General features: G+C 31.1%; 3 protein-coding genes and 1 non-coding gene across 4 annotated transcripts; 3 read left to right on the forward strand and 1 right to left on the reverse strand.

Annotated features, from left to right (window-relative positions):
* Positions 1-2530: 2530 nt before the first annotated feature.
* On the forward strand, positions 2531-6515 carry LOC130981706 (serine/threonine-protein kinase STY13). Its single transcript, XM_057905355.1, has 6 exons — positions 2531-3385; positions 3706-3838; positions 3999-4194; positions 4712-4836; positions 4937-5095; positions 5891-6515. Exons 1-6 carry the CDS (start codon positions 3255-3257, stop codon positions 6203-6205), a joined length of 1059 nt encoding a protein of 352 aa, XP_057761338.1. The 5' UTR covers positions 2531-3254; the 3' UTR covers positions 6206-6515.
* Positions 6516-6834: 319 nt separating this feature from the next.
* On the reverse strand, positions 6835-6906 carry TRNAD-GUC (transfer RNA aspartic acid (anticodon GUC)). The gene has a single exon. It is a non-coding gene; the product is annotated as a tRNA-Asp (tRNA).
* Positions 6907-7334: 428 nt separating this feature from the next.
* Positions 7335-10747, forward strand: LOC130981199 (SUPPRESSOR OF GAMMA RESPONSE 1-like; the record flags this gene model as incomplete). Its single annotated transcript, XM_057904811.1, has 5 exons — positions 7335-7423; positions 8563-8695; positions 8802-8988; positions 9887-10371; positions 10559-10747. Coding segments are annotated over exons 1-5 (1002 nt in total), but the record flags the coding sequence as incomplete, so codon positions are not given.
* A 2076-nt stretch (positions 10748-12823) lies between these two features.
* On the forward strand, positions 12824-16258 carry LOC130979701 (CRM-domain containing factor CFM9, mitochondrial). The gene is made up of 4 exons (XM_057903224.1): positions 12824-13158; positions 13548-13830; positions 14334-14735; positions 15030-16258. Exons 1-4 carry the CDS (start codon positions 13079-13081, stop codon positions 15891-15893), a joined length of 1629 nt encoding a protein of 542 aa, XP_057759207.1. The 5' UTR covers positions 12824-13078; the 3' UTR covers positions 15894-16258.
* Positions 16259-22194: the final 5936 nt, after the last annotated feature.

Here is a 22194-nt window from a genome sequence, read left to right on the forward strand (position 1 = left end):
TCAAGGCATGCGAGTAATCTTCCTCATCTGAAAAATGAACCAGAAGATAGTCACGGTTCATATCAATGATATTAATCGTACTTTTTTTAACCCAGTCTCTATTGAGGCGTTGTTCCATGAAGGCCAATCCCACTCGTTTTCTGAAGACTTTAACTATGAGTACAACACGCCAAGGCTTACACCATTCTTCAAACTCTTCTCGAAAAATCGGAATAGTAGGGCAAGGGTAAAAAACTTTGCTTGCTTGCGTCGGGTCCTCGATATCCTTATACCACCTATCCTCGGGATTTGACTCATTCTCAGCAATAATATCACTTAGTTCTTCATTATTCCCCTCAAGTAGGCCCGTCGTTTTTAGGAGGGAATCCCTATAAAAAAGCTTTGGGAGACTTAGAAGGTTTAGCGCCTCCTTCTTCCGTAATTTTTATGGATTCTCCATGTTGGTTAGAGGGTTTCTCACCCCATCCTCCATAACTTCCATGGAGTTTTCACATTGGTTGATGTCAACATCATCTCGCGTCTTAACTTTTTAGTACTAAATTGCACAAAATTTGCTTCTTAAGACGAAATCCTAGCAAAATTTTTTTTGAGATATCTTTTTGTAATGGAATATTACAATCAAAATTCTAAAACAAGATTATGGTTAACTCATCCAACTTGAAACAGTCATTAACTGTTCTAATTCAAATAATTGCTCTTTCTTTAAAGATCACATTTTTCTTCAATATTAAAACGGAATAAAATCATATTATTTATGTTTATTGTCCCCCTTCAAAACTAATGATTTTTCTCTAAATTCTTTTAATCATACTTTACACTCTTTTAATCTCTCAACATTTGTTTAGATGAGAAAGCAAACTCTGATAACTAACTTACGATCTAATACTTTAATATTAATTTTGTGTGTATATCTTTTTCTATATATTTTAATTTGGATTAAAATTCTAAAATATAACTCTCTTCCTCAATTTAATTTCTATTTGTTCAAAAAATAACATATAAATATAAACTCTTGTCCAATCCAATATATACAAACTCTTCATGGTTAAAATGACTTAACGAATAATTTATCCTTAACTAAAAAGTTTCTATTTGATAAAGTACCCTTTGATCTTGTATTGAACTAGAAATAGAATTTTAAATTCGGTCTCGATATATAAAATATTTTTATCAATCAAGTTCAACCAAGTTTACTCAAATTTAATAAAAACTATTTACACAATGTATAAGTGAATCACACACCTCTTCTTCATATTTTTTCTTCATTTTCATGTAATTTTTTATTATTGTTCTTTTATTGTTATTGATGTTGTTGCATTTTTTTTATATCTCATTTTTTTCTTTTTGATTGTTATTGTAATATTTTTTATTTCTTTTTTTGTTTATTTTTTTATTTTTTTGTTCTTATTAAGATGATGAAACAATAAAAATTATAAAAAGATAAAATAAAAAATATGAAAAATAAAAAGAAGAAGAAGATGATAAAAAAAAGGAGAAGTAGAAAGAAAATTTTGAATTGTGTAGAATTTATCAAAAAAATAATATTAAAATTTTTTAATTATAATACAAGAAATTTTTTTAATTTTGATACTGAAATTTTTTAATCGTAAAATAAACCTTTGTTAAGAGAGTAAAATAAAAAAAATTATGAGAATGTAAAATAAAAAAAATTATAAGAATATAAAAAAAATAATGACAATAATGATAAAAATTATCTAAAAACAAAAAAAAATTTTAAATTATATAAAATTTATTATATATTAATCAAGTTTAATCAAGTTAAATTTAGGTAAATTTAACTAAATGATAAAAATTGACCACACTCACATGCACATCCACAATTCAAATGAGATCTACTAAATACCGAATTTTATATATTCAAGGCAACTACAGATTCCTCCTTTCTTCCACTCCTATATTTTGTTCATCCATCTATGTTTTCTTTACAAATTATTTTAGTAAATTATTATTTTTATTTATAAAATTTTAAAATAATAATAAATATATTTATAAATAAGCAAAATTAGATCGATAAAAGATGAATAAACTATATTTTTATTTATAAAAGTTTAAAATATTAATAAATTTATTCATGAATAAAATTAATAATTAGATAAATATATTTTTTGTGAATATAAGTTAATTTAATTTATTTATAGTTAAATATGTTAGAATTTTAAATTTTATAGATAAAAATAATAATGTATTTAAATTATTTTCCAAAAAAATTATATTGACTGGTTCCCAGTGTAAAATTCTATAAAATGGTTGGCAATGTACACTTCTAGAAGGAAAAAGTTAGTAATATAATTATACAAATTGGTCCTATAAGTATAATAATAATTATTTTATATATTTATTAAGAACTAAAAACGTAAATTAAAAAGGAAAATAGTACTGTTTTTCTGACATGGACGCCATTTCTTCCGCGGCTTTAACTTTACCAAAGAGAAAGAGAATTGAATACGCGTAGCAGATTACTTTTTTTTTAATAATTGAATAATTATTTTAAAAAAGATATTTCCTTTTCATCTTCCACCATCTTCTTCTCTCCAACTCTCAATCTGGGTCGTTCACTTTCTCTTCTTTCTTTCACTTTTCAACCTTCCGTTCAAGCTTCACCCTTATCTCTTCCCTCTTAATTCTTATTCTTAATATTAGTAATTATTAATAAAAAAGTAAACTTTTTTTCTTCTTTTTTGTGGGTATTTGTTGATTTTTATTTTCAGTGCGTTGCAAGTGGTAGTGAGTAGTGACAGAGCCTATTGTTTTGGATCTTTGGTTTTAAAATTTTGATTTTTTATTTAATTTATTAAAACTGGGTTTGTTGATGAGTGCTTCTGAACATGTGGGGTTTTATTCTTTGCCCCCTAAACAAAGGCAAATGTTGAATTTTTTATTTTTGTTTTTGTTTTCTTTAATTGGTCTATGAGCGTGATTTTGGGGATAGGGTCTGTGTTGGGTTGCATATAAAAATAAAATAAAAAAATCCCTTTTTTGGTTCTCTTCTCAAACCATGGAACCAAATCTTTCCCTTTGTGTATTCTGTGTGTAATAGCTTTGATTCATTTCAGTTAAGTTAGTTGGTCTTGTGTTGTTTTGTTTTGTGTGTGATTGATGCAGAGAAAAGGAAGAAGAAGAATGGCATGCTGAGAGTTTTGAAAAGTGTTAAGTGTTGATACTTTTTGTTAGGTAGTTCCATTTGTTGAAGGTGGAAAGAAAAAAAAAAGAATAAAAATAAAATAAAATATAAAATGGGATCTGGTAATGAAGTTCATTCTGTTGGAGAGTTCAATTTAGATGCCAAGTGGCTTATAGATCCCAAGCAACTCTTTGTTGGCCCAAAAATTGGGGAAGGTGCTCATGCCAAGGTCTATGAGGGAAAGTAAGTCAACCCTTCTTCTCTGGTTCCTTTTCTCTTTTTTTCTCTCTCTTTGATTTTGTAGTTGAAATCTAATTTTGGAATCAACTTTTGTTTTTGTCCTTATAAGTCATAACAATTTCTACTTTCCTTTATTTTTTCTCCATGGTTTGTGCAAATTTTTGTTTTACTAGTAAATCATTAGTTAGCATTAATCTCGTTCTCCTCTGATCTCAGATTAAGTCCAATCTAGATTAAGTTCACACTATGCATTCATTAGATGGTATTATTTGATGAATTGTGTAGTTTGCTTACTTGCTATTTTTGGAATTTTCTGGATGCAGGTATAAAAATCAGAATGTTGCTGTTAAGATTATCAACAAAGGAGAAACCCCAGAACAGATTTCGAGGAGGGAAGCTCGGTTCGGAAGAGAGGTAGCCATGCTATCGAAAGTTCAACACAAGAATCTGGTTAAGGTTGTTAGCCCCATATCATGAACTGTGTGCTTTCCTTCTTTTGAATCCAAGTTAGATATATAGCTTCATTTCATTATGTTTGGTTGACAGGTACAAAAGCCATGTTTGGTTGTGTCTCATGAAAGTTTTTATGTTTATTGTTGTTTCGGTTTGATGGCAGTTTATTGGGGCCTGCAAAGAACCTGTTATGGTTATAGTAACTGAACTTCTATTAGGTGGAACGCTGCGCAAATATCTCTTGAGTATGCGGCCAAACTGCTTGGATATGCGTGTGGCAGTTGGATTTGCCCTTGATATTGCTCGAGCAATGGAATGCTTACACTCCCATGGGATCATTCATCGGGATCTTAAACCGGGTATGCTCTATGATTGTTGAAAATTTTCACAATGAGCTGGTAGCTGTTAATGGAAATGATTATGACATGGTTAACTAGCCTAGTTAGGTCACATTTTTCATGTTACATTGCAAGGAGTTTGTTCTCCTGATTAATTAGACCTTCCAACAACTAAGATTTGTTCCATTAGGTGGGATTCACTACATCCATTGAGCGATGCCAAAGTGCTATATTGTGATTTGTGAATCATATCTATGTTTAATAAGTAATTATCATTTATATTTAAATCTCATTTGATAATATTGTTAAACCGTTCAAGCAAATTGAAAAGTGCAAGTGGCGCCTTTTCTTTCTTGGCCACTATTATCCCATGCCAAAAGTGAGTGGGTAGTTAGCAAATCACTGTTATTTTAATATTATCCGGAAATTCTAGGCCATTGAGTTTGAGATGATAGAATATTTTGATAATATTAGCATGTATCTTATGTATCAAAGAAAAAGCATAATTCTGATAACTTGTTTCTTCTTTACTTCCCAGATAATTTGATCTTAACAGGAGATCATAAAACAGTTAAACTTGCTGATTTCGGTCTGGCCAGAGAAGAGTCTTTAACGGAGATGATGACTGCGGAAACTGGGACATACCGTTGGATGGCTCCAGAAGTATGAATCTATTCTCAAAAGCTTTGAACATTTATTAAATTTCCAGTAGGTGGTGCCGTATTATTATGGAACTCATTATTACTTTCTTGTTTGGTGGCAGCTTTATAGCACCGTCACTCTGCGACAAGGCGAGAAGAAACATTACAACCATAAGGTTGATGCTTACAGCTTCGCGATTGTGTTGTGGGAGCTGATCCATAATAAGTTGCCATTTGAAGGCATGTCTAATTTACAGGCCGCATACGCGGCTGCTTTTAAGGTAAGATGACATTTCAATACTTGCTTCATATTCAATTTGGCTTAAGATGATCATATAGAATTTTGTTGCACCACTTACAAAAGGTCTCCATTCTACAGTTATGCTGAGTTACATTTTTTGAAGGGTCCATAAAGGGATATTTAACCTTTTCATTTGGGGTCTAATTTGGTCTGATATATTAATGCATATTTAATATTTATACTGTCATGAAAAATCGACGATTTTCATAGAATGTTAAAAGTCTATTCAATTTTTTTATTCAAGTATGATCAAAGTGAGCAAAAAATATGCAACATTTTGATTATCAGACTTCAAAAATTTGAAGGAACCATTTCATTGTATGTGTTTGTTTCAACTTATTTTGGAAAAAAATGGTTTTCATAAATAATACAGGAGGAGGTTTGTGTTAGGCCTTTTAACAGCCAGTATAAAAAATTAAAAACTTTGTCAAATCTTTATGACATTGACCAAACACCTTGTTGCGCCAAAGCTAGGTCATTTCCCGGAAGCAACGGGTTGTATGGCTTGAGTATAGTGTCAAATGAGCAAGAGGCGTTGCATTGTTGCCCGGGGGTAGTGCAAAATTAGTAAAGGTTCCAACGTTTTCGTGAATGGACGAGAGTAAATAAATTAGTTCACCAAGAAACTTGGTGGATAAGGTTTTGTTTTCATTGTTTCCATAAACAATTGTACTTCTTAGGTTATGCCATTGGGTTGTTATAGTTTCTAGTTGTTATATTCTCATTATTATTTGATTTTACTAAGATTCATTATACAACTATTTTACTCTTTCAGAACACAAGGCCTAGTGCTGATGACCTTCCTGAGGATTTAGCCATGATTGTAACTTCATGTTGGAAGGAGGATCCAAATGACCGACCGAATTTCACGCAAATCATACAGATGCTTCTCCGATATCTCTCCACCATTTCTCCACAAGAGCCGGTTGTTCCTCAGCGGATGAATTCATCGGAGAATGCCGTATTGCCACCGGAATCCCCCGGCACAAGCGCTTTGATGTCTAGGAGAGACGACTCCGGGGAAATCCCGAAAGCCGGTATGGAAGACAGACCTAAAGGGTTTTTCTTCTGCTTTAACCAGTGTTACTGATTATGATCCCACAAAAGGGCACCCCTCAATATCAGTTAGGGAAGAAAAACTAAATAAAGATCACATGCACCAATTGTAACTGCTAGAATCTTGATAAGAAAATGTTAACTATGATGATCAAATAAGTCAAGTTTAGTAGCAATTGTAACAAAGAAGGCACCTTAGCTCTCAGCAAGAGTTGCAAGCTTTTTAACATTATGTTGACTTATTTCTGACTGGCATATCCAAGAAAAGCTCAGAAAATTTTGGGGTCAAGGTTGCTGAGATGTAATATCATTGTAAATTATAAGGTTTCATATAATTGCCTTCACCCCCTCTTGTTATATATACATATAGATGTGGCATGGATAATAAAATCATAAGGGTGAAAAATGTTCTGTTGGTCCATTTATTTGTTCCATTCATGAGTGTTTGTGATAGTCAATTAAGCAGCAAAAATGTTCATGAACTAAATTCAGATTGAAAGATGAACCTAATCTTGTAGTAGCTAAAAACATGTATTAGTTATTGAACTGAAACGACTATAATTTTTTAAGTAATTGAGAAACAACAAAAGTAAAATGAGAAAATGGGAACATATTGTCAAGATTTTGGTTAATTGAATTAAGTATCAAAGTAAAAAATTCAATCGCCGTTGCCGGGGATCGAACCCGGGTCGTCCGCGTGACAGGCGGAAATACTCACCACTATACTACAACGACTAGATGAGACGTGAACAACAAATAATTAATTATCAAATATTATATGTCAAATCTTACATACTCGATTCATCTCGGGGTTAGTGCTGAGAAGATTGTTAATAACGCTATTAAAGTTTAGCTTGGGGAAAAAGAAAGAGTAATTTACCATAATGCCACTGTCAAGTGTCAACGAGTGAAGACTTAACGCCAAAGCAAAGGTTCGGATTGGTGGAGTCTATCGTGGGTCCCACTCCGAACCAAAGACATAGAGATGTTGTTCTTACAAGAGTTTAGGTTCGGATAACCGAACCAACGAGTGTGTTTTCCCGCTTTCTCTCTCATTCTCTGACTACCTTACTCACTTGCCTAAGCAAACCGCGACAGCATAAATACTCAAACTCGCTTTCAAACGAGCCTTTCTCTTTTTGATTATCTCTCTAACTATCTATGAGCATTTCTTCTTTGTGTCTTAGATTCTGATTCTTGATTGGTTTCTCCATTTTTGGCAAGTTGTTTCTTGAATTGCAATAATGGCTAGGTGAGCTATAGATTTTTAACAGAATGTGGAGATTTTTTATTTTGTGCATCTGATAAAGCTTTCACTACCTTCTTCTTCTTGTGATTTGGAGACCCTTCATAGCGTTGATGAATAAAAATTCAACTTTTTCAACTGGGTTTTTTTTTAGGGTGGTGTCAGAGGAATGTTCCCCTGTTTCTCAGCATTGTTTTTGTTTTCTCTTCTTTTCAGTTTCCTAACAAATATATATATTAAAATATAAAACTATATGGTTGAGTTTTGATGATGAATGGATCATGGATGATAGCATGTTTTGGCTTTTATTTTCCCCTAAATAATAATCATGGGAAGATGGATGATGGATTATGTTACATATTCCCATTACAATGAGTTTACCTTAGCTTACTTTTTGTGTTTTTGAAGATAATGTGATTGTTAAACTTAAATTTTAAGCAAATTTGGACATGCATGCACTGAATTGGGGCTTAGAAAGGATATATAGATGTACTAAATCTTCTTTTCTCGCGCGAAAGAAACATTTGAGAGGTACTCAATGATGATCATAGCTACCTGGATGATTGAAATGTGAAGTAAAAAGCCCAGATGGTTTAGCTGGATTTCCAAATATACTACATTGTTTATGAACAAGAATTAATTCATAAATAAAGAACTTCAGTTCATCATCCTTGAGTCTGAAATCTGTCCTTTGTGTTCCTCAAAATGAAGTTAGTAGAACAAATTTTCTGAAGAGGATACAGTTGGAGATCACTTACAATGCACAAGCCTTTCTTAATTATTAACCTAATATTAATGATCAATGGCATCACATAAAAACTAGTTTTCATGTCTAAATTTAACTTCATAGGTTTGAAAGATCAAGGCTTCTATCATTGATGTCCTTAAACATGATCAGTGCAATCATTAGAAATAGTAGATTTTTCACTTGACCTATAGTTATATCTTAGAAACTATAGAACACAAAGCATGCTAATTCTAATTTCTATGAATCCTTCTTATGATATTATGGTTCATTTCTTCATATTTAATACAGTTTCACAACCTCTTTATGTATCAGTCTAGTTACTTCTTTTTCTTCTTTTTTATTTCTCAAAACCCAAATATGATTTCGACAATCTGCGAATTCGTATTTGAATTTACAGAAGCTGGGTTATTGACATTGGAGGACTTGCAAAGAAAGTGAAGAATAATACATTGCCATTAGCTGATCAAATCAATGACTGTGGAGCATATTGTGAATGTCCAATATGTCATTATCACATTGATAACATTGATGTATGCTATAATGAATTCAACAAAATCTTCAGTCTCTGTTCATAACTTCATGTATAAATTCATGATTACAGATGTTTCATTAAGAACATTCCTTTGCCTTTTGTAGGTTTCTCCTGAGTGGCCAGGCTTTCCGGCCGGCGTGAAGTTTGATCCTTCCGACGTAGAACTGTTAGAACATTTGGCAGCAAAATGTTGTGTTGGGAACAAAGTGCCTCATGCCTTTATCCAAGATTTCATCCCAACACTAGAAGGAGACCAAGGAATATGCTACACACATCCAGAAAATCTTCCAGGTGAGGTTTCTCTAGTTACTGTCTCTTTCAATGTTAGCTAATAACTTAAAAATCAGGGTTCCTTATGAACCTTATTCCTTAAAGATATTGCTCTTTTTTTGTGAACATTTATACTTGACCAAGAAACTAGAAAAGGATGAAAAATACAATACAATCTAACATGTTGGGATATATAATGTAGTGGTTTAATCAAATATTACAGGCATATAAAGTATAAACTCTCGACTCTCAAGAGAAGTAAACAAGAACAAAATACTTCTCACTATATAAAGAGACACGAATAATTAATACGAATCTTCTCTAACAACCAAAAGAGTAACCAAATAGACTTGGTACACACTAATGTAGAGAAACAACACTCAAAATGAGACCTTACAAATTTTCACTAGCAACACTAATATTAACGCATAATTCAAATTCCGTACATCTAAATCACCAAACACACAAGTTTCAACTTGTGATATGTTTGAAAGTTGAACAATTTCAATTTTGATCTTTTTTCATTTCACCGTGCATGTTTAAACTTCTTTTGAATAGTAGCCACAATTTCAATTTGATCTTTGTTCCTTTTGATCACCTTGCATCGAAATTGATTTTGATTTGGCAGTAGTTAAGTAATACAATCCGAAGTGTAAATTATAGGATTCGAATCATGACTGTAACAGTTATCTCAGCAAGGCAAAGTGTGATAAACCAATGTCCTAAAACTCAGAGTAGTTCATGCACATAGCAGAAACAAGAGAAGGAAAGAGAAGTACAATGAATATGAAATTCATGTAGCATTTGGAATCAATGAATTGTGTATAATTCTCAAAGTTGTGAACCATATATAATTAACTAACTCATAACAATGACATTGCAACATTCTCAAAAAAAATTAGACCTGCATTGTTTTCAGGTGCTAAGAAAGATGGGGCCAGTGTTCATTTCTTTCACAAAACAACTAATGCATATGCTACTGGACAACGAAAGCGTCGAAAGATTAATCATCAACTAGGCCTAAGTGAGGAGCATGTTCGCTGGCATAAGACCGGTAAGACCAAAGCTGTAACAGAAAATGGAGTACACAAGGGCTTCAAGAAGATCATGGTTCTCTACATAAGGCCCAAGAGAGGAGCAAAGCCGAATAAATCGAAATGGGTGATGCATCAGTACCATCTAGGGAGTGAAGAAGGTGAGAAGGAAGGTGAATATGTGGTTTCAAAGATTTTCTATCAGCAGCAGAAGAAAACTAAGAAGAATAAGCTGAATCCATTGGTGGCTGAAGATTCTGTCATGGCATTACAAGCAAGTCCAAGAACACCGAATCCAAATCCACCAAAACGGCCTCGGACAGGAAAATCTGTTGATTTTGATGAAACTGACCTTATGCTATTCACTCAGGTAGGTAGCTATTGAAGGCTGATCATCCTTTTAGTGAATTCAAATGAAAAAGAGAAATGAAATACTCCCTCAATTCTATGAACATTTCTTGATTGTACTAATAGGCCTAGAACTAAGTTATGCTAAATTTTTTTACTATATATGCGTTTTGATTTGTTTTATTCGGAATTTTCATGTGATGGACTAGGGTGGAAAGCCTACTATTCATGGAGAATCACTTGAACCACCACCATCTGAAGTTCATGGTGATGAAAATAATGGAGGCTTTAACAACACTGCATTGTTATCTGTTGAAACACAACCTGTCAACTCTGACTTTATTGGATTGGATGATATCTTACTATGCAAGGAACAGACATTAGATTCTTCTTCTGCTCACCTAAATGATTCTGGTTTGAAGTCCAACAATCTGAAAGGCTTTGCTTGCAATGCAAATGGAAATGCAGGTGAATTGTTTGGGGATGTGAATGATTGTTATGGAATTTCAGTGCTGGATAACCTGGGACTGGACAGTCCTCCCGATTTTGATCTTTCTGTAAGCACTCGATCACCCTTGTCGTCGTAGGGTATGTTCGGTTCGCAGTGTAAAACTAAAATGGAACGAAAGTTTTCATGGATGAGCACTGTATGTAAAAGTTTAAAAGATGAAGTTGTTCCATGAAATTGTCCATCCTATTGTCACCATGCAACCAAACATATCATTAGCTTATATTCGAGAAGTGTCTTAGAACAGAAAATACAAAGATACCGAAATAATTTTTGTTCTGTTATAAACACATTTTGTCATAGAGTAGAAATTTCTATAAATAAGTTTGTGTTTTCTAATATATCTGTATTTCTGTTCTAAGACAATCATCAAATATGACCTTTGTGGTTTTTTTATTATGTTAACATGCTCTCACTTATATGTGATGCAGAATTTGCAATTTTGTTCTCAAGACAATATCATTGACCTTCAATGGCTGGACATACCATAATGTATTTGCTGAACCAAGTTGTATTTGACACCAATGCTAATCCCAGAAGAGATATCATTCATATAGTTGAATCATTTAGCTTAAGTAGGTGTAAGGTTTTCTATATGTGAACTGTTTCACTCTACCATGTTGTATCGTGAGAAGTATTGTCATTGTTTGTCTGAGTTTAGAATTTAGAATTTAGAATTTAGAACGAATTGTCGTGACGAAATATTTTAACTAGTAAATAAATTGTTGTTTAATTGTAATATGATATCTCAGTTCATATTGTATTAGTTTGGTCATCTGAGAATATGAAGTTGTATCTATGTTAGTAAGAGTGGATTTTCTTGTCCAGTTGATCATATTAAGTATCTAATCATATAATAGCAGCATAATATATGTTTTAGCCTTTTAGGAACCAAGATTTGGATTGCCTAAATGTTTCACTATTTAAAATGCTTGTAGTTGTGACAAGTAAGCACAATTTTATTGGCTCCTAATCTTAAGAAATATTTCTCTTACTGTACAATTAGATTTTTATCTTTTTGTTTTGTTTTGTGGTACAATTAGATTTTTATCTAATCTCCTTATTCTTCTCTATCTCATCTTATCTTATGAAAATAATCATATTTGCCTATTTTATGATAAAAATAATCATATCTTTTAACAAATGGTTGTCCTGTTTATGTGTTAAGTAAGCATTGAAAGTGATACAAGTTGAAGACAAGTTTAATCTTCAGAAAGCAAGTTTAAAAAAGTTTGCTTTTGCCTCTGATATAGTCTTTTTTCTGTCTACATATAACTTAAAAATTAAAATATACGAATTGAAGAATTATTAACTGAAAAAACTAGTGCATATTATCCTTTTTAAAGTTAAGAGCTTTCAAATTTAAAGCAATCTAAATAAAATTATTTATTCAATTTAATTTAAATAAAAAATTAATCAAAACTAAAATGATAAACTGATAATGATAGGGTAAGATAGAGTTTAAAGTTAAACTTTATCCTAACTTTACATCCGCGTTTAAGTTCCTCAATCTGAATTCTATTCGTACTCTAAACAAATATTATTTATAACTAAAAAATATTTTTATTCAAATATAATATTTAATTCTTCTGAATCTTATAATATCAAATATTATTTATATATTATTAGCAAATTTAATTAATAATTTGATAACATTAAATAATTGTGTAAAGGAAAACTTGGTTAAATTTCCATTCCACTCATTTATCACATTATTATTTTATTCTTGAATTTAAAATTTTAGTTATAATATTTTAATTTGTTACATATTTATATTTTATTCGTATATTATTATTTAGTGAATATTTATTTTACCAATTTAAAAATTATTTTTATTTTTTAATAATAACATCTTTAAAAAAAATTAAAAAAAAAATAGAATTAGATTAAATTGAAAATAAAATAAAATTGATTCAATTAACCAATAGCCATAGCTTTCTAAACCCTCTCTCTCCCATACAAAAAACCTAAACCTACAATTCAAGGGCGCGTTTGGCAAAGTTTCGATTTTCCAATAGCAACGACAACTATGGAGAACTGATTCAGATTACTTCTTCTTTGAATGATATTCAAGACATGCTAGAGAATGAGAGAGAGCGATTAAACCCTAAAAGAACAGCGAAGAAGAGTGAGTGAGTGAGTGACTACTGAATAGTGAATAGTGGCATATACTTTAACTGTTAACTGATTCAACCACCACCTTCGATTCTTCGATTCATCAATGTTTGCTGCTAGGAATCTGCAGAAGCATTGCTTCAAGTCGCTACCCTCTCTCCTTCAACTTCATCCCAATCTCTACAAGTATGTCTTTCTTCTCTAATTCTCTGTTTTTTTGTTTTTGGATTTAAATAATGAAATTCCATCTATACCCAATTCTGTTTCAATTCAAAGTTTATAGCTTTGGCTGAAATGAGTGTGATTTCTTTGTTACTCTCTTCCAACTTTAGATGTTTAGCAACAGTAGCTTTTTCTTGCCGTAGGTTTGAATTTGATTGGGGATCCCTTTTGTTTTCAATCCCACCAGTGACCGAGGTCTGTGTGTATTGTATAGTATGAACAAGAAATTGAATTTCTTTGTTGTTAATTTAATAGTGTTTCTAGTTTTCTGTTAGCATAGGGATGCTATTTTACCATTTGTCAAGATTCCTTTGTGATTCTGATTTTTTTTTTCCGTTTCTTTTTCTGCTCAGAAATGCTGTAACTTTAGAACATGCACAGCTGCACATATCAACCAACATTATTCAAGTTCAACCACATGATGAAGTTACTTCGAAGTATTCTTCTTTTAAGACATTCAATCTTTTGAATGGATCATCGCGGGCAATGTCAACGAAAGGAAGGAGTATGAGAAGCAAGGTGGAAAGGCGAATGCAGAAGGAGTCTGGTAAAACATTAAGGGAGATTCGGAGAGCTAAGAAACTGAAGAAGAAACTAATGACTGAGGAGGAGAGGCTCATTTACAATCTCAAAAGGGTAAGTTCTCGAGTCCTTCTTTTGAGCAGTTCGAAAATCGAAATAGCTGTTTGTACTTGACTATTTACTTCATGCTAAGTTCATGTAACGATGTTGTAATAGTTGGCATAAAGGATTTGCATTTGTTGGTGTGGTTGCTATCGGTAAATAGAATTGTTTTGTTCTAATTGCTCATTAAGATTGAATGACTTTATTTGAATGGGTAAAAGGAATTGTGTTATATGTTATACCGATAATGCCTGAACTTAGATGTCTGTGGGAAACGGGGTAAGCTCAAATGTTTCTCTAAGACAGTATGTAGCATTTAAGGTTGCTGTTGTTTCTTGATCAAAGAAAATAGAAATTGATTATTTGGTATTGGCTTTAAGTTTCATTTAAGTCATTTCTTTGATAGATTTTACGTCTACATTGTAGATTGCTCATTTCAACTAACGTTCGGTCAATATTGTTGTGTCGCTTGTTATATGTTAAATCTATATTGACTTACTTTTCAACTAGTGCAGGCCAAGAAAAAAGTGGCATTGCTACTACAAAAGCTCAAGAAATATGAACTACCAGACCTGCCTCCCCCCCGGCATGATCCAGAGCTCTTAACACCCGAACAGCTTCAGGCATTTAAAAAAATTGGATTCAAGAATAAGAATTATGTTCCAGTTGGTGTCCGTGGAGTCTTTGGAGGAGTTGTTCAAAATATGCACATGCATTGGAAGTTTCATGAGACTGTGCAAGTTTGTTGCGACAACTTCCCCAAGGAAAAAATCAAAGAGATGGCCTCAATGCTGGCAAGATTGAGTGGTGGGATTGTGATTAATGTTCACAATGTGAAAACAATCATCATGTTCCGTGGTAGAAATTATCGTCAACCTAAAAATTTAATACCTGTTAACACCCTTACAAAGAGGAAGGTGAGCTTCACATTGTTATATTCCTCGTTGTACTTTATAACATCTTTCTTGATGCCAATATTGAAAAATCCAATTTACTCCCCTGAACTTTATTCATATGCAGCTTTGAGGGTAAATTGCGTGAGTCAAAGTTCAAGGGGATAAATATATTGCACTTTTCCCTTATCATTATTATTTATCTTCTTTTAACAAAAAATAAAAAGAAATCTTCCTTTTGCTCCCTAGTAGCTGATATAGGAAGAAATTAATGTTGGAGGAGGTAATGTAGTATTTCCTAATTCCTATTGTATGCAGGCTCTATTCAAGGCAAGATTTGAGCAAGCTCTCGAATCTCAGAAGTTAAACATAAAGAAATTAGAACAGCAGCTCCGGCGGATGGGAGTAAATCCCGAGGATCCGGCTGCCATGGCTAGCATCCAGAGAGTTGCTTCCACGTTTTTCAATGCCATTGACAAGAAAGAGGGAAGCCCTTATGTCTTCAAAGAAGGCAAGGCATCACTAATTGAGCCTCCCGAAAGTTTGGAAGAGCCGGAGCCTGCCGATGATAGTGATCAAGAAGAGTTAGATCGGTTCATTGCCGAGATAGAGGATGCAGCAGATAAAGAATATGAAGCTGAAGAAGCGAAAGAGAATGAAGAGATGGGCAGGATTAGATATTGGAACAGAGAAGAGTATAGTGGGAGATTCAGAAGATTGGATGCTTCTAGAAATGATGACTACGACAATGAGGGTAGAGGCTCAAGGGTTCATCAGAAAGCTCATTCCAAGCATCGAGTCACTGATAGTGAAGATGAAGACAACGCTCATTCTGATGACAACAATGATGATGAGTGGCAGTCAAGTAATATCACGGATGCTAGTGATCTCGACGGATATTCTGACTCTGACGGCCGGTTAGAAGCTAGGCCTAGGTTCAAGGGAAACAGGGTTGATAGAGGGAAGCAGAACGATACCGGTACATATATCTCCAGAACTAGAGAAAGCTCAAATACGCAGAGTGAGGGTAAATTTAAGAGGAATATAGCCACAGAAGATTCTGAATCAGAAGGTATGTTCAGTGATGTCGAGAATGCAATGTGGGAGTCCGACGGGGAAGAAAACGACACGGCAAGACAGTTCAGGGAAGACTACAAGAGCCGCAGCAGTGACGATGAGTAATCACATCGAATCAAGAGCGACAAAGGGAATGGTAAGAAGGGTCAAGAGGGTAAGGTCAGTGATTCTTCTGGCCATCATAATGCACCAAAGAGTGCACTTGGTGACTCACAAGTTTGGATGTTGAATTCAGATGCTGAAGAAGAAGACACAAGAGTATCTAGAGCTGATACTAATAGTGAAAAAAGTAATGTTGCTAAGAAAGATAACAAAAGAACACCATAAAATGCAACATCATTGATCACTGATTTCATTGATAACATAAGGAATGTATTAGGCACATAATGTCCCAGTCATTCTGGTAATTTTTGTTAGACCCAATTTTTAGCAAGAAATATTTTGTGTACTTATTTTTTCTCGTATACTAAGTCGACGTATCCTACATACCATCCAATGAGGAAGGAGAATGAATTGACTCGCCGGTATGAAACTAAGTGTCATACTTTTAATAGTGATGTTCCAATAATCTCAGGTGTATTGTGAATCTGTTATGTGGTGACATATCAAACATTTGATTTTGCTGAAGAAGATTGAAGCCATAGTGTTTATTTCACTTAGGATTGCTCTCTCTACTCGGTGTTATACTTATGCCAAATTGTTGGGTTTATTCAATAATTTTGAAAAGAAAAATTTTAAACATTTTTTTCCATATAAAATAAATGTGTTTAGATAGAAAAATTAGGAAGTACCATTTCTAACGGACAATTCATTATTATTATTTTTCTTTTATAAAACCAATCGAACCATACTTAACATTTTCCTATTATTTGTTATTGAGTGTTAGGATTTGACAGTTTTAGTGTAAAAAAAAAAAGGTTTGTTGTGTAGCGGTGTTTGATACGGGAACTGAATTGAAGTTGAAAAATATTAGAATTCTAACTTATTTTCCTATATTTTAAATAGAAAAAAAATTAATTTTTTATAATTTTGATATTTTTAAAAATATATATATTTAAAATTTTAGTTATTTAAAAATTAAGAAAATAAATTAAAACTACCAATCATCATTCACTGAATTTTTATTCATCTATTTTTATTATATAAAAGTTGATACCTAAATTCTTTTATATTGTACTTAAGTCATATATTTTTTTTTTTTGTGACTGATATTTTGCTTTCTAATGATACCATGTGACTAATTTTGTTTCCTTGGCAAAATTTAAAAATTAACTAATTATCTTTTAGTAAAAAATTTTTAAAAAAATATCTATTATTATTTGATTAAAATATAAAGTACTAATTAAATATAATAAATATACATTAAAGTGTCATAATAATAATAATAATTATAAAAATTTTCAGTTACAACTATTAAAATTTTATAACTTATACATGTTAATACTCTTACTACTACATTATTTGTTATACTTATGCATATTATATAAAACTCTACTATTTTTTATTTCCTAATCTCTTAAATCAATTAGTGAAAACTCCTTTTAAGTAAATTTAAATTTGTCATATTTTTTTTACTAAATACTTTTAAATATATCATGATTATAAAATGGGTAGTGCTAGGGAGCCAATGGCTTAAGTGTACAATGTGTACAATGGGCTAAATTTTTGGTCCATGAATAAAATGAACATCACCATACTAGCTAGAATAACCATCCGATACCAAGGATAACCATCCGGATACCAAGGATAATAAACATCTCAATAAAAAATTAAACTGATTTTGGGGTTCACCAAGGATCGAACTCTTGACCTTTCGAATCTAGAACTCTAATACCATATCTGAAACCACTCATCCCAAAAGCATAACCTGACAGGACAATATAACACTAATGGTCATATCTCTAATACTTCTTAAACCTTCATTGTACACATTGTACGCTTAGGCCATTGGCTCCCTAGACTTTTTCTTATAAAATTAATTCATAATTTTATATTTATATTTTTAGTATTTTTCATTCTTATAATCTCATTCATTTTTCTAAATCCAAGTAAGTTTAAATTTGGCACATATCCTTACCAGATATATTCAAATATATTGTAATTATAAAACTATTTCATATTTTTCGCAAATTTGGCACATCTTTTTACTAGATGTATTCAAATATATCATGATTGTAAAACTAATTTATATTTTTGGTATTTTTCATTCTATTCATTTTAATTTTTTTAAATTATTTGCAATCCAAACTATATCATATGAAGATGTAATTTTGTACAACTCTAATATAAAAAGTCTATACTTTTTTTTAAAATAAATAAATTCAAATTTTTAAAATAATAAATTATATTTTAATTTATATTATATTTTAGTTGAATAATTATATAGAATTATATATAAATTATCAAATAAATATTTTACAAAATATTTTTAATATAAAACAATTCAAATTTAATATTAATTTACATATTATCTAATCAATCTATAAATAATATAACACTTATTAGAATACATTATATAATATAGCTAATTTACTTCTCTATATATTGCGCATGTCACTCTAGTTAAAGTTAAGAGAATTGCAAATTCAGATGAATTTCATTTGCAGTAGGTTAATAGTATCTCGGGTTAGTAAATTGTAACTTTAAACAAATATCATTTGCCATATTGAAGGTTGGTTCAAATCTTAAATTCGTCACTTTAAATAATGATTTGAGCATATTTTCATCATTTGTGTTAAAGACAAAGTGTTTTTTAATAATTTAAAATTTTTTAACCGATTTCTAATTATTCAAACAATTGATTTAAAGTGACTTCTAACACATCAGCTGTTTATTATTTATAAGAGCCGTTTAGACTAATTATTTAAATTATTAGAAACTGATTTAAAAATTTTCCAATGGTAGAAAAATACTTTATTCTTCCTACAAATGGTCAAGAAAAAAAAAAAAAGCATTTACTCTAAAGATTTTTATGTAGCTAGAACTCTCAGCATAAATGATAAAAGTAGAAGCAATAGTGATCACACATGTACATGGTATAAAGTGGATTCAAATGGAAAGAAATTGAGAACCAATTTCTTAAGTCACACACGTCAATAACAAGCTATAGTACGTAGTCACCTTTAATTTTGGGTAGGTCTCATACGCTAGAAGAAGAAAGAACAAAGAAAAATAATAACACATGGAAGCATTAAAACAAAATAGCATTGAATGTAATTGACGCGTCAACAAGGAATACGTATTACGTACAACATGCATAAAAATGTAAAATTCAGAGATCATATGGTACAGATTTTATTGAGAAACTATCTAATATAAGTATAAATTTATTCTAATTTGATATCTGGTCAGCTACCTAGGAGGATTTCAAATTTCAGAAATTGGTTAGTAGTGGCACACAATAATGTTAATACGCTAGTGTTCATTCATGTCAACACGGTTTGTCCAACATAATCTTCATTATTAGAAGTTTAGAATTTAGTTCCATGGTACATTCGTTGATTAATTTTTATTTTAAGTATAACTATGTCTCACTATTTCTGTGAATGCCTGTTTGAAGCTAAGGTAACATTTTTCTTCAAACAAAACTTGTACCACACCAAAATAGAAAAAATTCAGATGTGTTAAATATATGCTCTGCTTAAATTTGTTTATGATTCTTCTTTTGGTGAATTCATCTATTTATTATTAAGAATTTAGTGTCAAAATTTTGATTAATATACTAATGTGGTGTGACTCAATTAAACGCAAGCCAGATATGTACAATTTTTTGTCTCAATTTTTAGAAGAAATTTTAAATCTTATCGTTCGGACCTTTTTCATCCCTAATATTCACATTATCAGGTCATTTATTTAAGAAAAGTAAACACCTTATATTCACATTATAAAATTTAACGTGTCAATTTTTTTTAGCGAAAGATGTTTTTAATAGCCACTCGTTAGTTAGAATATATAGTAAAAATGTATAAAATAATACATATATAAAATATATACAAATACATGATAAAGAATTTAACGAGTGATTTTTAACATGCATATAGTATTTTCTTTATTAAAAGAATGAGAAGTAAATAAATAATTTAGAAAAACATGCATGATAACTAGTTAAGACGTGTATTATAGATTCCACATAACAAGTTTAAAATCTACATGAATCTTACTTTTATAATTATAGTTCTCTAATTAATTATGAAAGACTAGTAATAGACTAATAGTAAATACTACATAGTGATAATTGTTCAAAATTATTAATGAGCATTGACTTACTCACTACAATGAAAAAGTATGAAAGGGTCTCAAACCCACAAGATTAATTAAGACGCGCTTGCAAAATCACTTTTGGGTCTACCATAATCAATTTGGATGGTTTAAGATACATTTAAGTCAAATCCATGAATGTCTTCATTGTCATTTTTTTTTCTACAATATTTTTCAACCCCTTGAGTAAATGATTAATTTGTTTATAAATTTAAATTTTATTTAAAAATTTGTTATTAATTAAATAGAATGATTATTCAACTAACTTAAATTAGTTGTCTTACCTGTAGAGATGGCAAAATTTTTCGAGACGTGGGGATTCCTGCGGGGCTGCCCCCGAATGGGGATCCAACTGTGAAAAATTTTTCTCGCAAAGATGAGAAGAGAGGACAAAATTCTTCCGAGGCAGGTGCGGAGATTCGAGCGGGAATCCCTGCCCCATCTCCGCTAATCCCCGAAACCCAATATATATATATATATATATATATATATATATATATATATATATATATATATATATATATATATATCCAAAACTCCTAATTCTCATTTGCATAACTCTTCTTCAATTCAGAGATTTCTAACGCTGTCCATACTCTATATTCCATCCAACCTCTCTACAGCCACCCCCTCGCCACTCTCCCTTCTCACTGCATCGTCACACCTCACTGTGCCATCACCCTCACCGCGTCGTGCTCTCTATTTGCGGCGTTCCTTTCCATAACTCTGCCATCGTGTCCATTCTTTCCTCTGTTGCCGCGTCTCCCATCTCGTCCACTACTCTGTCCTTTGGCTCGCCGTTACATCCCCCACTGCGTCATTTTAAAAGAAGTTACCATCTTATCTTTTAGATTTTTTTTGTATAAAATCTTGCTGTTTTTATATAGGATGGATACTTGCGACTCTATTCATATGGAAATTAATAATTAGTTAGAACTATCAGATAGATGAGGAATGAGATCTCCGCAGAAAATAGGCATGTGAGAAATGGGGATAGGGAGTAATATTCTTCCATGACAAAAAACAAAGATGGAGACGGAAAGCAAATCTGAAGGCGGGAATTGAATGGAGAGTAGGGAGGCATCTCCTACCCCACCCTGTCCAGTTGACCTCCCTATTTACCTGATTAATGCGTACAAGATTTTCTTAAATCATTTGTTTTCTTAGTGTTTACTTAAGTGCCATTTAGTTGATAGAAAAAAAGATTTTTTTAATAAAAAATATTTTTTATTTTTTATCATGTTTGATAAATTTTTAATAATAAAAGTAAAAATACTAAAAAAATAAATAAAATATATTTTTTGAGAAGTTATAACTTATATCTTTTTTTTAAAGATATTTTTTATATAATAATCAAATAAAAAATATTTTTATATTATTATATTTAAATATAATTGATAATTAAAAAATATTTTTATATAAAATATTTAAATATAAAATTATTTTTATTTTTTTATAAAACTAAAAAAATAACTCAAAAAAAAAATTAAAACTTCATCCAAGTTCTTAGTCTATCACAATTATTTCATTGCACATAAGGGATCCATTCATTTGTCACAACAATAATAGTAATTAGTAATTAATTACTAATCAAGAAATGGGGATGAGGTATTCAACCACGAAGCATAGTTTTCTTTCATTAATAATAATAACTACATATCAAAACAAAAGAGTAGTTTTATCATACATAAAGTTCATTAACTCCAACCACAAAATCACCTCTTGTATGATTAAATAATAAATGGAAGTTAATATGACATCTTGTCTTGAACAAAAAGTAAAATAAAAACAGCAAGTATATATTTGGTGTTGAGGATAAATACTGTGTAAACATACACTTTAAATTAAAAGATAAAAATATTTTACTTCTTTTTTGGTAAAGCGCATTTGTTGAGGAGACACCTTATTATAAATAATTAAAATAATTAACTTGAATTTAAAATTTCAAAGTAGGAATATTGTAGAATGTAATTGAAGAAAAAGAACACAGAAACTCAGTGATTAAAAGTTAAACATTATTATTATTATTATTATTATTATTATTATTATTATTATTATTATTATTATTATTATTGCACATGACATTAGACATTGTGTACAACTTTTGCAAAAACAACACATATGTACAATGTTGATAGCATTTAAAACC

Source organism: Arachis stenosperma, chromosome 5 (genome assembly GCF_014773155.1).
Source record: "Arachis stenosperma cultivar V10309 chromosome 5, arast.V10309.gnm1.PFL2, whole genome shotgun sequence".
NCBI classification, from domain to species: domain Eukaryota; kingdom Viridiplantae; phylum Streptophyta; class Magnoliopsida; order Fabales; family Fabaceae; genus Arachis; species Arachis stenosperma.

What these genes read in the sequence shown, in the direction of transcription:
- LOC130981706 (XM_057905355.1), top strand. Translation starts at nt 3,255, where the DNA reads ATGGGATCTGGTAATGAAGTTCATTCTGTTGGAGAGTTCAATTTAGAT. An exon ending in GCCAAGGTCTATGAGGGAAA is followed by an intron (nt 3,386 to 3,705) that starts GTAAGTCAACCC and finishes TTCTGGATGCAG; the next exon opens with GTATAAAAATCAGAATGTTG. An exon ending in AACACAAGAATCTGGTTAAG is followed by an intron (nt 3,839 to 3,998) that starts GTTGTTAGCCCC and finishes GTTTGATGGCAG; the next exon opens with TTTATTGGGGCCTGCAAAGA.
- LOC130979701 (XM_057903224.1), top strand. Translation starts at nt 13,079, where the DNA reads ATGTTTGCTGCTAGGAATCTGCAGAAGCATTGCTTCAAGTCGCTACCC. An exon ending in CTTCATCCCAATCTCTACAA is followed by an intron (nt 13,159 to 13,547) that starts GTATGTCTTTCT and finishes TTTTCTGCTCAG; the next exon opens with AAATGCTGTAACTTTAGAAC. An exon ending in TCATTTACAATCTCAAAAGG is followed by an intron (nt 13,831 to 14,333) that starts GTAAGTTCTCGA and finishes CAACTAGTGCAG; the next exon opens with GCCAAGAAAAAAGTGGCATT.